General features: G+C 40.2%; 2 protein-coding genes across 2 annotated transcripts in view; one reads left to right on the forward strand and one right to left on the reverse strand.

Annotated features, from left to right (window-relative positions):
- Positions 1 to 4,328, forward strand: part of serinc4 (serine incorporator 4) — an 8,484-nt gene extending 4,156 nt beyond the window's left edge. The window contains exons 2-5 of the mRNA XM_010793623.1: positions 1,532 to 1,699; positions 2,209 to 2,387; positions 3,800 to 3,879; positions 4,228 to 4,328. Of these exons, the coding sequence (XP_010791925.1) occupies positions 1,532 to 1,699; positions 2,209 to 2,387; positions 3,800 to 3,879; positions 4,228 to 4,325 (525 nt within the window). The 3' untranslated portion in view covers positions 4,326 to 4,328. The remainder of the gene's footprint in view (positions 1 to 1,531; positions 1,700 to 2,208; positions 2,388 to 3,799; positions 3,880 to 4,227) is intronic.
- A 3,339-nt stretch (positions 4,329 to 7,667) lies between these two features.
- Positions 7,668 to 11,831, reverse strand: LOC104964763 (serine incorporator 4). Its single transcript, XM_010793625.1, has 4 exons — positions 11,709 to 11,831; positions 11,416 to 11,528; positions 10,244 to 10,397; positions 7,668 to 9,420 (listed from the first exon to the last, which is right to left on the reverse strand). The coding sequence occupies exons 1-4, from the start codon at positions 11,819 to 11,821 to the stop codon at positions 9,213 to 9,215; spliced, it is 588 nt and encodes a 195-aa protein (XP_010791927.1). The 5' UTR covers positions 11,822 to 11,831; the 3' UTR covers positions 7,668 to 9,212.
- Positions 11,832 to 12,934: the final 1,103 nt, after the last annotated feature.

The raw sequence follows: 12,934 nt of genomic DNA on the forward strand, positions 1-12,934 counted from the left end.
CCTCCTTCACTTCATGAAATGGCTGCAGCATCTGAGCCTCTGAGAAGTGAAGCACCAGCGCGTGCACACCGCCTTCACTGTGCTCCCCACTGCAGGCGTGTGTAGAGGCGTGTGTAGAGGTGTGTGTGGTTGAAACGTAGCAACGTTTCAACCACACACACCTCTACACACACACACACATCGAACGGCCCGATTATTCCCCCTATTACTCGTTGTATGAAGGAAATGTCCGGTCACAAAGGCGCATGATTTGTGTGTGTATGTGCTCTGCTCAGCTCCGCTGTGTGTGTGTGTGTATGTTTGGTGTGTTTGTGTGTGTCCAACAACGGCATTTGTTTTCAAATTACCATGAACAGTAATTTACACACATCTGGCCAACTCCATAGGTATGTGGGTGTTCCCAAAATAAATTAGTTTAATCTTAATCTCGATGTAGTGCTAAATGCTGTCGGAGTGCACCGGAACGAACGCCCCGGTATGACGTTATTATTGCTGGCAAACAAGCCCAGGGGTCTCCCTGACAGTTCAGTTATATCAATATGTGTACAGTGGACCTAATTTGTTTTAATTGTATCCTGGTTTTAAACGTTGTTAATATGTTTTGGATGCATATTGTTCTATTATTTGTTCAGGCTGTTACATACAATTAGTCACTGTTGCCACCTATATTAGGCTATATTATATTATATATTATATTAATATTTGTAAAGCGATCCTAATTTTTTGTTTTAATTGTATCCTGGTTTTAAACGTTGTTAATATTTTTTGGACGCATATTGGTATTTCTTCAGGCTGTTAAATACAATTAGCCTCTGTTGCCACCTGCTGGTGAGTAAATATTAAAATCAGCTAAAATTGACAACCGGTCCGCAAATCTTTTTTAATGTATCTGCCGGTCCTTGGCACAATAAAGGTTGGGAACCCCTGCTCTAATACATCCAACCCCATACATCATATGGGATGGATAACACAGTGGTCTTTTTGCTTTAAAAAAAAAATGTACATTTATTTTACTTGGCCTCATGGATGTTTATTCACATGTGTGTGAAAACCCAGATTCCTTATTGTCACCCTCTTACATTTAAAGGTGTGTTTTTCAGAGGCCTGTACTCAACTCAAGTACATGCCTCGATTCAGGTCACACATTTGATGACTTTTAGACTCAACTTTTTTCTTTTTTAAAGACTTTCAACTTGAGCTGCCTGTGAACACAGATGACTTCCACTTGGAATTGGGCTTTGGACCTGACTTGAAAACACTTGATACCTTCCCCCAAGAGCAAAGATTTAAATGTATGTTTTTTTTTTAAATGCCACAAAAAAGTATTACATGTTCACGCTGTTCATTCTGTGCAAGTTGCAGGAGAAACTGTCAGTTGGAAAATTGTCACAATGATCAATTTCCTTCATATACACAGGACCTGAGTGCAAAGGGTTGAGCCAACAACGACCTCTGGTGTTTCCTGGTTGTCAGACTTGTTGTTGTGTTTGTGTGAGATGCTGATCTGCCTCTCTCCTCTCCTCCTCTTCAGATTTGCTGTTGCTGTGGACCGGCTCCCTGCTCGCTCTGCTGTGCCTTCTGTCCTCCGGTGCAATCGTCCACCACCACGCGGATCATGTACACCCTGTTCCACATCATGAGCTGCGCCGTCTCCTGCCTCATGCTGTCCCGCACCGTCTCCGAGCTCGTCAGGGAAAATGTGAGCCCTACATCTCATCCTCTATAAAGCAAATCAAATCAATGTACTGAACTATAACCAAAACAATCAATAATCTCATTGACAGCTAGCAACAGAACTCTATAACTATTCTGTACAACATTTCTGTCAGAAAATAACATACAGTAAAGTAATTATTCAATTAGAATTGGCAGGGGCCAAATATGATAATTATACACTGAGATGGTGTGCGATTTGCTGCAGGTCAACAGGCCACAAGACATGAGAACCAAACAAAACAGAGTTACTATAATGTGACTTCAGGAGGTCGTACCCTTATTTCCTGACTGAGCCTGTTTATTATCTGCACAAAGGCCATAAAGTTGGTGGTCGGTTTATTTTTTTATAGCTTTTGCTGACAGCTTTGAGTATGAAAATAGATAAAAACATATGTGTGTGTGTGTGTGTGTGTGTGTGTGTGTGTGTGTGTGTGTGTGTGTGTGTGTGTGTGTGTGTGTGTGTGTGTGTGTGTGTGTGTGTGTGTGTGTCAGGTGCCTTTCTTCAACATGGTGTGTGACCAGGCGCACGGCGGGGGTCACTGTGAGATGCTGGTGGGTTACTCGGCGGTCTACAGAGTGTGCTTCGGCACTTCCTGTTTCTACCTGATGATGGCCATCTTCCTCATAGACGTGAAGTCCAGTCAGGACTACAGAGCGCTCATACACAACGGGTCAGTGCACAGTACACCTCACAACATGTTCCTACTGAGAAAACAAAACAAAAATTGAGACTGATTTTTCAGAGTATTTCCATCCATGACTTTTGTACTTGCATATGAACGCAGCATAACAGTCCTTACTGCTGGTAATGGTGGATTTGTGCGTTTTTTATTAAACCTACTGACAAAATGGGATCATTCATTAAGACATAAAGGGGTGAAGATGTCTGCTCCTTTTAGCTTCTTTGAAAACTTCGAATTTGAAAATGGACCACCAAAACATTATAAGGCACTGGAATTTTCTCTGAAATATCTTACAGGATGTTTTTTTTCCTGAATCAGAATACAGTAGGTTGCCCATCCAGAATAGTCCAAGCCTCTCTTGAAATAAACACATCTGAAAATAGGACAATGTGTAAAGACTAGTTGTTGTCCTCCTCTGGTCACCTCCTGGCCCCGCCTGCTGGTCTATTTAAAGCCTTTTGTTGTCACACTTTCCATTACAGCCGATTAGAGCGCTGGTAACACTCAGATTAGGATTTGACAGAGTGGATTGTTCATCCTCACTGCTATAAATCTACCAGAGTCTTTGGCAAAGGTTACGGCTCTTTGTGCTTGTTATGGTCGGGAGTGACCCAGTGGCCCTCTGAAACCTTGGGTGAGACACATGGACCTGCAGGGGTATCAGTACAGACACAAAACCTCTTTCATCATAGAAACGTATTCACAAATATCACTGAAATGTTATAGATCTAAATGTAGAATAAGAATGTAGGTCAGCAAATACTCTTGGTATACAAATATGCAATATATGCTAATTCTTATAGTCATGAAACAATCTCTTAACTGTTTCAAAATTATTTTAATATTGATAACAAATCTGTTGTCCTGCGGTAAGCACAGAATATTTTTTTCTGAATGATTAGTCTTCCAAATTACTTGTTTGTTTGATGTATAACATTTTTTTTTACTGACAAACCAGACTTCAATATTTTAAAATTGAATCTATATTTGAAAAGTACCATCTTGGACACCCTTTTCCTCCTACAGTATATGGATACTTGTTTATAACTTCATAGGGTTCATATGTTGAATACTTTATTTGGATTTTAAACAGTAGTCAAACTATATTTTATATGTTTTTACAAGCACTACTCAACTCAAGCAAGTTACACAATTATGATGTACATTTTTATTTCACACTGGTCAGTCGTCATATAAAAAAGACCCCATTTGTGGTCTAAATGATATAATCATGTAGTAATAATACACTTTCTATGACTTTTACCATTATTTTTGATTTATAATTGGTAACCCACAGAGTTATGTGTATAAGAAGAAGACAAATAACAAACAAAGAAAGAAAAATGTGACATAAACAGAGACAATATTAATAACCCTTATTTCTGTTGTGTCTCCTGCAGTTTCTGGTTCTTGAAGTTGATCACTCTGCTCGGGATGTGCATGGCCGCCTTCTTCATCCCCACAGAGTCCTTCCTGCATGGTGAGAAACTGCAGGGAAAATAAATCCATACTGAGAATAAACGTGATGGGGATGATGGTGTTAGTGCACCTCCTCCTGGGTGCTGCTAGAGGACAGCAGAGAGCCACTCCTGAAAACCTAATAACACTTTATATGACTCACTGCTGTGAATTATTGGACCATAAATCTCTACAGCTTCATTTCACTTTGTTTGGGAACAATAAACCTGATTGTGAAACAAGCCTGATATCAGAGCTGATTTATTATTCACAGCTGCTTCTCTTTGTCTCTCTCTTTGATTAGTTCTCCCTCTTTCACTTCCCTGAGATAAATCAACCTTTATGGTTTTCTCTCCCTCTCTTCCCTCAGCTTGGCATTATGTGGGTGTGGTGGGAGGATTTGCCTTCATCCTCATCCAGCTCATCCTCATCACAGCTTTTGCGCACACCTGGAACAACAACTGGTGAGTGAGAGCGTCCTAAATTATGTCAAGATGATTAAATATGTGGTTACATACGGTTATAAATCCTTAATTTGCACATTTATTAATTGTGTAAGACAAACTGGTGATACATGAAAAAAACTGTAGGACACCTGCCCTCAATACAAAGATATATATTTATTTAAATATATTGAAGTTTTCTCATGTAGGCCTTTTTAAAGAGGCCCTATAATTCTTTTTGGGGATGTTCCTGTAGTGTGTCAAATAGTTTTTTGTGCACGTGAATGGTCTGCAAAGAATACAATCCCAAAGATCCCTCCAGAAGGAGTTTCTCTCCCACACACTCCCCCTGCCTGAAATGCCTCAATTTCACACCTTTGTTTACTTCCATAACACAATGACATCACTACGTAACACTCACGCTTCTATTGGCTAGCGCTCCAACACATTGTAAGTGATAGGCTAAGGGGCTGGACATCTCTAGACGGTTGACCAATCACAACAGAGCAGGTCAGCTAACCAATCAGAGCAGACTGGGCTCTGGTTTCAGACAGAGGGTGAAAAGATGTGCTGCAGCACAGGCAGTATGAGAACAATAAAGAGCGTTTGGAACATTAAAGCATGGAGACATGTCACTGTACTAGAGACACTAATTATGAACTTGACAATGAGCATTATATGTCCTCTTTATATTATCTACACCGAAACAATCCTACATGAACAAATGATACTTTTTACAATAAGAATAATTTCACTCAGAGTATTATTCTTTCAGCTGCATGGCTTAAGTTTAAAGGGGACCTATTATGCAAAATGCACTTTTTGATGTCTTTTATACATAAATATGTGTCCCCGGTGTGTCAGGGAACTCACGCAGCGTCAGAAAATAAAACCCTCTCTCTTTTCCTCCGTACCCAAATCTCTAAAAACGGGGCCCGTTTTTAGAGATTTGGGTACGGAGGAAAAGAGAGAGGGTTTTATTTTCTGACGCTGCGTGAGTTCCCTGACACACCGGGGACACATATTTATGTATNCCACCTCGAAACATCATATCTGAAGTATTCTTTTTTAAAGCTGGCTCCCTGTCCAGGCTCCTCTTTTTCCCACAATCAGGATGTTGTGGTGCTGTACCTGTTATCAACTGCCATTGCCTTCACTTGCAGATCTTTCCTAGAGTATAGGTTTAAGCTTCTTTCTGCTTTGACAACCAAAACTCAAGCCTGTAAGATTTCTTGTCTTCGTGGATTAAACACTGTGTGTGCACTTCCAAGGGGCTTTCAGTGAAGTGTCATTATACATTATTAACTTTCTGCTGCATTGTCCAGTTGGACCCTTTAACCAAACTTTTCTGCGAATAACATTTTACATGTTGCACAGTCCACATGAAATCATGACACGTTGCTTTTTTACCTGCAGTGGCATATTGGTCCCTTTGAGTCCTTTTGACTATTAACTGTGTTCACAGTAGACCTCTCACCGGATCCCAGCTGATGCACATCACCTTTCTTGCGTCGTGACTGCTCTGCTGCATTCTCTCTAACAGGGCAAACACCCTGTTTTTTTTACAGTACCTGAGTTCTGCACACAATTAGCAAAGTGATTACGCGTTTCCATGCTTTTTACACTTTGTCGGATATGCAGGGCATTTCTCCTTTTTCCTTTCCTGTCTCCGGCCCACGAATTTACACTGAATGGTGTTCACTTCTTCGCCGCTTCTGTTTTTTCTTTTCTGTCTCTCTTTTTGTAGTTACTGCATGCACATTCAGCGAACTCTGTGCCTCTATGATTTTGTTTCTCTGTCTGGAAAGCTCTGATGCCCTCCCTAGTTGTATACATTTATTTAATGTAAGATCTGTTTCTCTGAGAAGTCATTCTGAATCCCATGTTCCACACACTATCCTATCTCTGATTAGAGTCTGAAATAATGCCAAAGTTGCATGTTGCTGCTAACGTTCTCAGTTCTTTTAGATATTTGTCCAAACTCTCTTCTTGGCCCTGACTTCTTGTAAAGAAATTGTATCTTTCAATAGTTTAATTCTTATTAGGGTCACAACATGCATCCAATGCTGCCAATACTTAATCTATGTACAATTTTTCTTCATTTCTTCCAACTCCCAATGTTGCACATACAATTTCTCCAATAGGGTAGTACAGCAGTTTTTAGATCCATGTACAAACACAATTCCTCCTTCCATCTTTTCCACGCATGTGACAAGTTAGCATCATCAAAGTAAATGTTACCCGGCGGTTTGATTGCATTCTCCATGTCCACTCGTACGTCGCGCTGTCACTCGGGTTGTCTTCTTAGCTCCCTCTCGCTAGCCACTCACTCAATCCTCGTGTTGCGCTAGAACACTGTTCTCCAGGGCTGGATTTGTGTTGCTGCCACCATGTTTCAATATGTATTGTGTACTATACTGATAATAACGACACACTCTATCTTACGCTCACATACTTTACTTGTAATGTTCCAGAAGATACAATGCAACATCCTAGCCGTGCTAACTTCAGAATTGACGCTCATGCTTGGTCCCTCGGCTCCTGTCGTCCCCGCGGGCCAGCTGTGCATCCACAAATAATGTCCCCCTGGCCAACGTATAATGCAACAGATACCATTCTTTCCCAGAGGCCTGTACTACGAATCCAGTTCAACATACCCTGGATATGTTTGAGTTAGTTGGCTTACCTTATCCAAAAAAACGCGCTCTCGCGTCTAAGACACCAGTGGATCTGACTTTAATTACATTTGACTCAAGTGTTTCATCAACTTAATGTGTTGCTTAAAATAATACTTCTGGATACAGTATGTGACACTGTAAGTGTTGCACGGACAGATACGGCTCAAGAAACTGACTCAGATAAGGAAATGATACATTATGATGTGGCATATGATGTGATATGAATGATAATGGGACACATCGACGTCTGCACTCAGTGCCGCGGACTGGAGGCTACGTAATTTTACTTTGATCTGGTTACTTATATTGTGTTGTAGATATTTAAGTAAGCTTTCTTAACGCTAATGTTATAATAGTCAGATTGCTCTGAAGATGGGAGTTGATATTCTATTAACTTTCACGTTCACACAACGGCAGTCTAAACTGTATTTCCTTTCTCCGCACACGGAGCTCTGATTGGTCAGCAGGCGGTGCTTTCACTGAGTTGATCTCTGCAACCTAACCTGCTCCGGAGCAGGCTAGCCTTTCAGCATAAATTACCGTGGAGATCTAGCCCGCTAAGAAGTGAACCAGCTTCGTAGGACCGGAAATCCAGATCTTTCCCTGAATTTAGCTCGCTAAGCGAAAATCCGGCTTCGTAGTACAGGCCTCAGGCCTCAGGTTTCCACATACCAACATCAACACAAACATGTGGGAGGATTTTTTTAGATCACACAGTTCACCTCAGCAGACATGACTATTGCATTTGAAGGCGTGAGACAGAAAGCTTCCATCCCCTCTGAAAGAGACTTGTAGTACTTTTTTGATTTTGAGCACTCATGGTTTCAAATGTTTAAAGTTTTCAAAAGAGAGTAACAAATGTAAAACAAAATGTAAACAAGAGTAAAAGTGAATGATGAACTGTAGAGCAACATAATGTGAGCATGCAACATATTCCTCGTAGTAAATCAAATGCAAAGTATTTTTGCCTCAATTTAAAAAAATGCCTTGTGTTGACTTTTAAAGAACATCATACATTTCTATTTAGCTGCCCCTCAGTCAATGCAGAGAAAATACTGAAACAGAATCCCTGTGATCCTGGACACGTCAGGTTTTTTTTCATCACATGAACAAATCTTTCTTCTGCTTTGTACTGGAAATCAGAGCGAATCATAGAGACAACATCTGGGATTACGTTTGGTTAAAAAAATACTAGTATGATCTTGCTTTATGTATTATCTGTCTAGTGTTTTATTTTGACGATTTCCCAATGCCATGTATTTTTTACTTCCAGTCTTTGTGTGTTTTTTTCAGCCTGTTTTGATGGTTTGCTCTGGCCTTATTAGTTTAACCTGTTTCCCATTAGCCCTTTAACCACCTGTCCTCCAGTACACCTGCACTTCATCCCGTCATTAGTTCAGTTGTTTTTAAATCTTGTCTTTTGTTTAGTCATTCTTGGACCCTTGTATGTTCTGAAGTTCTGTTCTGTTGTGAAGTTCTGTTCTGTTTGCATTACATTGCCCACCTATTTGGTCCACCCCCACTTTCCAGGTAAACCTTCTCATATAGTTGGACACCACTGGCGTATATCTACCTTGCTATTTACCTAATATATTTTCTATAGTTGTAACAAATCTCCCCGTGCAATGCAAACATTTGCAACCAGTCAGGACTATATCATGGATCAGAGGTCATATTTGAGCCAACACAGTCAATGCAATCAATCCTCAACTTTGAGAAAGATTTGTTCATGATCAAAACCATCATCTAAGTTTAGAGGACTAACAGGGCTTTCTTTTTTAGGGAAGATTATTATAAAAAAGAAAGATAAACAAACAGTTGGATACTGGCCTCTAGAATTATTATTGCTAGTATATGGAAGCCACCTTCCTAAAGAATAACACAGTCAATATTTGAATGTAATACTAACATATCTTAACCTACCTAGTATAATTCCCACATTTTACATATTACTTCTGATCCCTTTGGCAATTCATACTGTAATTCTGTTTCCAAACCACAGTCAGGTCCTCACTAGTGGTTTACTGCATGTAGCCTGTGACATCATTAAGTCTTTATCCAGTTCGTCTTATATCAACAGAGCACTCTGACTGGTCCATTCACAGCCCTGTGAGTCTTTGACCCCTGACGCCTGTGAACTTCAATTCTGATAACCCCCTCCTGCAGGCCACCGAGGGGAGATGATCGCTCGTCCACATCGTGCCATGTCCGCCTCACTCCTCTTCCAGAGCGTGTCACACACTGACGTGCACGTGACGGGACAATCCTGAGCGCCGTTTAATGCGTGAGCGTCGAGGTCTTGATTCGGACTGGCAGCTGCACAGAGGGCCCAGCAGCAGCCAGAGGTAGAGGATCACACAGGCCCAGCACGACGACATCTTCACCAAGAAGGTAGACCAGCTGCCGTGGGTAAAGGTGGTCTCCAAAACTGCTGACTCATAGCTGCAGGAGGACAACACAATTTGAGGCAGGAAACCATAAGTTGCTTAGGGACTGGTGAAAACACATTAATAACCAGCATAACTGAATATTGTTTAAAGCTATACAGAGATGTTATGAATAATCCCCAGCATTTTATTAAGGTATTAGAAAACACGTTCCAAGTAAAAACTACATCTCACACATCTAAGGTTTCTTAACAGCTGACATGGAGAACCCAGAGAAAAGTGGAAGTTAAAACACTACAGGAGGAAGCTCTCGTGTAAGAAGAAGCTTGAAAGTGAGGCCAAGCTGACAATATTTAAAATCATGCAGTGCCAGTTAAAAAACAAAAAGAGGGTTCTGGAAAATCAGCTGACAGCTCACAGAAATCTGACAAAGATAAGGTGAAGATGAGAAAGGAGTAAAAGAAGGAAAGGAAAGAGGCATCCCCTACCCTTCACTCTTCCAAGTGTCGCGTGATTCCACAGTCTCACAAATGAAATAGAAACACTTTCTTTTTATTTTCTGTGAGGTTGTGCTCAAGACATAATTGGAGTGCCATAACATGGCAATTTTTTAGCCGTTACCAAAACACATCAGGACCCCAGCATCCCTACCCACAATGTGTTTCGTAACTGCAGCGTGTATTATCGCATACAAATTTCTCCTAATGTAACTTATGTACAATACTTGAATAAATGTAATTTATTACATCCACGGATAAAAATAGATATTACAAAAAATATTCCCCGTCCTTCAACTATAAATAAAAAATATACTACTCTTCACCTTAATTGATCCTTCACTCCCACTCTAATTTTCATATCCCATAGCATAAACTAACCTGAACCAGTTAGTGAGGGTCATCATGACGTAGAGCGAGGCCAGGAAGAAGACGAAGTGGAAGAAGAAGTAGCTGTAGGCCACTCTCTGCGTCTCGTTGTGGACAACCTTCTGACAGCCTTTGCTGTCGTCCTCCATCACAAACTCTTCCTCAGCTGAAAAGGAACATGTGCAACTGTCACAACCAACTTCAAACATCTCTGAATGTATATTAGATCAATTCAAATGGTGAACTTGTACACACTGCAGGAATCAGAGCTAAATATGGACCACCAATCTCTCCATGCAGAATTCAATTTAATTTGCAGAGCAGCTAAAGACTTATGAGGACAATGTTTTGATGTACTACCCATCCAGTATAGGTTGAAATAGATTTTGAATATAAAGTACATACTTGTTGAGGGTGCTACTTTCATCAACTTTTATAGCCCTCTAATGGCCACTAAACACTGGTTTAAAGAAATATCCTTAAATAGTCAATATGCAAACAACTGTCATGGTTGCAGCAACTAACTGAACACAGAAATGAATTACAGTTTGCCCCGCCACCTTCACTTTAACCCCACCCTCCTTTATAAATAACCTTAGCGCTTGCATTTTCAACATATTGATGCTGAAGATCACGATGATTTTATTCTCCGTTGTCAAGATTTTTGGTAGTGCCTAACTGAGCATCATTCAGACTAATGAATCGGAGCATTCTTCCAACCACTTCTCTTTATACATCCATGCGCATACCTGGTCGCAGCAATTAGCAATTTGTGCTTGATGTTATTTGTATTGCCCTGCCTTGTAAAATACAAACAAATACATTTACCTTCAATAATGTCTTTCACCCAGATATGACATTTTCTGTGCCTGAATACTGCAAACATACATTTTTCACAACCTCCAACCTTAATACCGTCTGACTCTAGTCCATGACACCATCTTTTTTATTTCTGTGGTTGACATTTCTCCCGCTCTTGTTTGTATGTAAAACGTACATACATGAAACGAAAGCCCAACAATTATCCAAACATAGCTTGAATTGCCTGGATGTTGGACCCTGAACCACCTTCTTGTCTGACTTTCATCTTAATATTACTGAATGAGTACAATATAGATGCAAAAGTACCTCACCAAGCACCTTTAAGAAAACAGATTTATAATATTCTCGTCATCAGAACAAACCTTCCTCCTCCTCAGGGCAGCAGAAGAAGCAGGTGGCTTTCTGGAACTCATAGCGATAAACTTTGATCATCCAAAACGGGCCGAACACCTCTGCCAGGTAGGAAGCTTCATTACTGCGGAGAAATTACATTTGAACACACACATATTTCCTTCTTCAAGAAGATGTAAAGTGTAGAAGTGTTAGAGTTATTTCTGCAATTTATTTTTGGAAACATTATGTTTTATGGTATATGGTAATGAGAGTGTATAGAGTCATTATTTAAACATAGATGATGTTCATAGAGACGTCCCACCATGCAAAGAGGACGCAGCAGTACATGATGGCTGCTCCAATGATGGCCACAGCGTTGCCATCATTCTGGATGTCATGTTGTCCCACGCTGGGGTAACAGGCGGTCATGTTCATGCCCTGATACACCACTGACAGAGAGCAAAGCAGCGTGTTAACTTTCACTGTGTTCTTCAGGAAAAATTGCCTTTGTGCTTCATCTACTTGTTTCTCTTCATGGAAAACAATTGAAGACAACATAATACTGAGAAAACAAATGACATTTTTGGTTATACAGGTGAGCATGATGACATACAACACTGGCGTAAATTTCAGAAATGTCCCAATTTGGGATCAATAAAGTACATCTTATATTATATAGGTTTTACTGCTGACTCCAGACAAAACTCTTTACAGATAAACATTCAACACTAGTCTCGTATTGTGTCTATGTTTTCTTGGTTAAAGGAAACAAAAAATATAGAAATAGTTTTAGGTGATTTACATCAGCTGTTTATAAATCAATTGTTTTGCCTCTTTTTGTAATTGTGTGTGTCTCTTTAGTTATTTTGTCTTTCTAGTGATCATTTTGTGTCCGTTTCATACTGTGCTCCCTTGTATTCAATTTGTGTCTTTTCTTGATCATTTTGTGTGTCTTTGTGGTTGTTTTGCCCATGCTTGGTTGTTGTAAACTTATCATGGTATCTTTGCAGCTTTTTGCTAGATTTTGTAGTTGTTTTTCAGTCTTTTAAAATAGACATTCATTTTGTAAGAAAGTAAAAAAAGATTAAATGAGAGGCTGATTAGGCCTTTATAAAAACATATTTAAAACATATTTGGAAATGTGGCTCTTGGACAAATGTAGTTGTCTTCCAAGTGTCACTTCAAATGTTTACTTTCTTTCTCTGTCCTTCCTTTCAAATCCTGGGAAATTCATGTCTTTCTTGTAAAATAGGGGGTCTCAGCTGCACTTGTCCTTCAGGGACTCTATCTCTAAAAGACTCCCCCTCTGGACAACCGCTAGGGTGAACACAGAGTCCTTACAGATATGTACTGTATGCTCACACATGTGCATGCATGTGCAAAGACTGAGGGTCAGTTTCAGTCGGCTGTGGATTCCTGAGAGAAGTTTTTCATTTGTGTGCTGTGTGTGGGGTGTGGAACCTGAACTCAGTGAAAACACTGGCTAATTACAGGACTCAGACTGTTACCTCATCATGACAAACACACACACACACACACACACACACA

The sequence above is a fragment of the Notothenia coriiceps genome, unplaced genomic scaffold, assembly GCF_000735185.1.
Source record: "Notothenia coriiceps isolate Sejong01 unplaced genomic scaffold, NC01 NC01_scaffold00037244, whole genome shotgun sequence".
Lineage (NCBI taxonomy): Eukaryota > Metazoa > Chordata > Actinopteri > Perciformes > Nototheniidae > Notothenia > Notothenia coriiceps.

Coding starts and splice junctions, on each gene's coding strand:
- LOC104964763 (XM_010793625.1), bottom strand. CDS start 11,821: ATGAACATGACCGCCTGTTACCCCAGCGTGGGACAACATGACATCCAG. Junction 11,529..11,708: donor TGCTGCGTCCTCTTTGCATG/GTGGGACGTCTC, acceptor ATTTCTCCGCAG/TAATGAAGCTTCCTACCTGG. Junction 10,398..11,415: donor CTGCCCTGAGGAGGAGGAAG/GTTTGTTCTGAT, acceptor GTTCCTTTTCAG/CTGAGGAAGAGTTTGTGATG.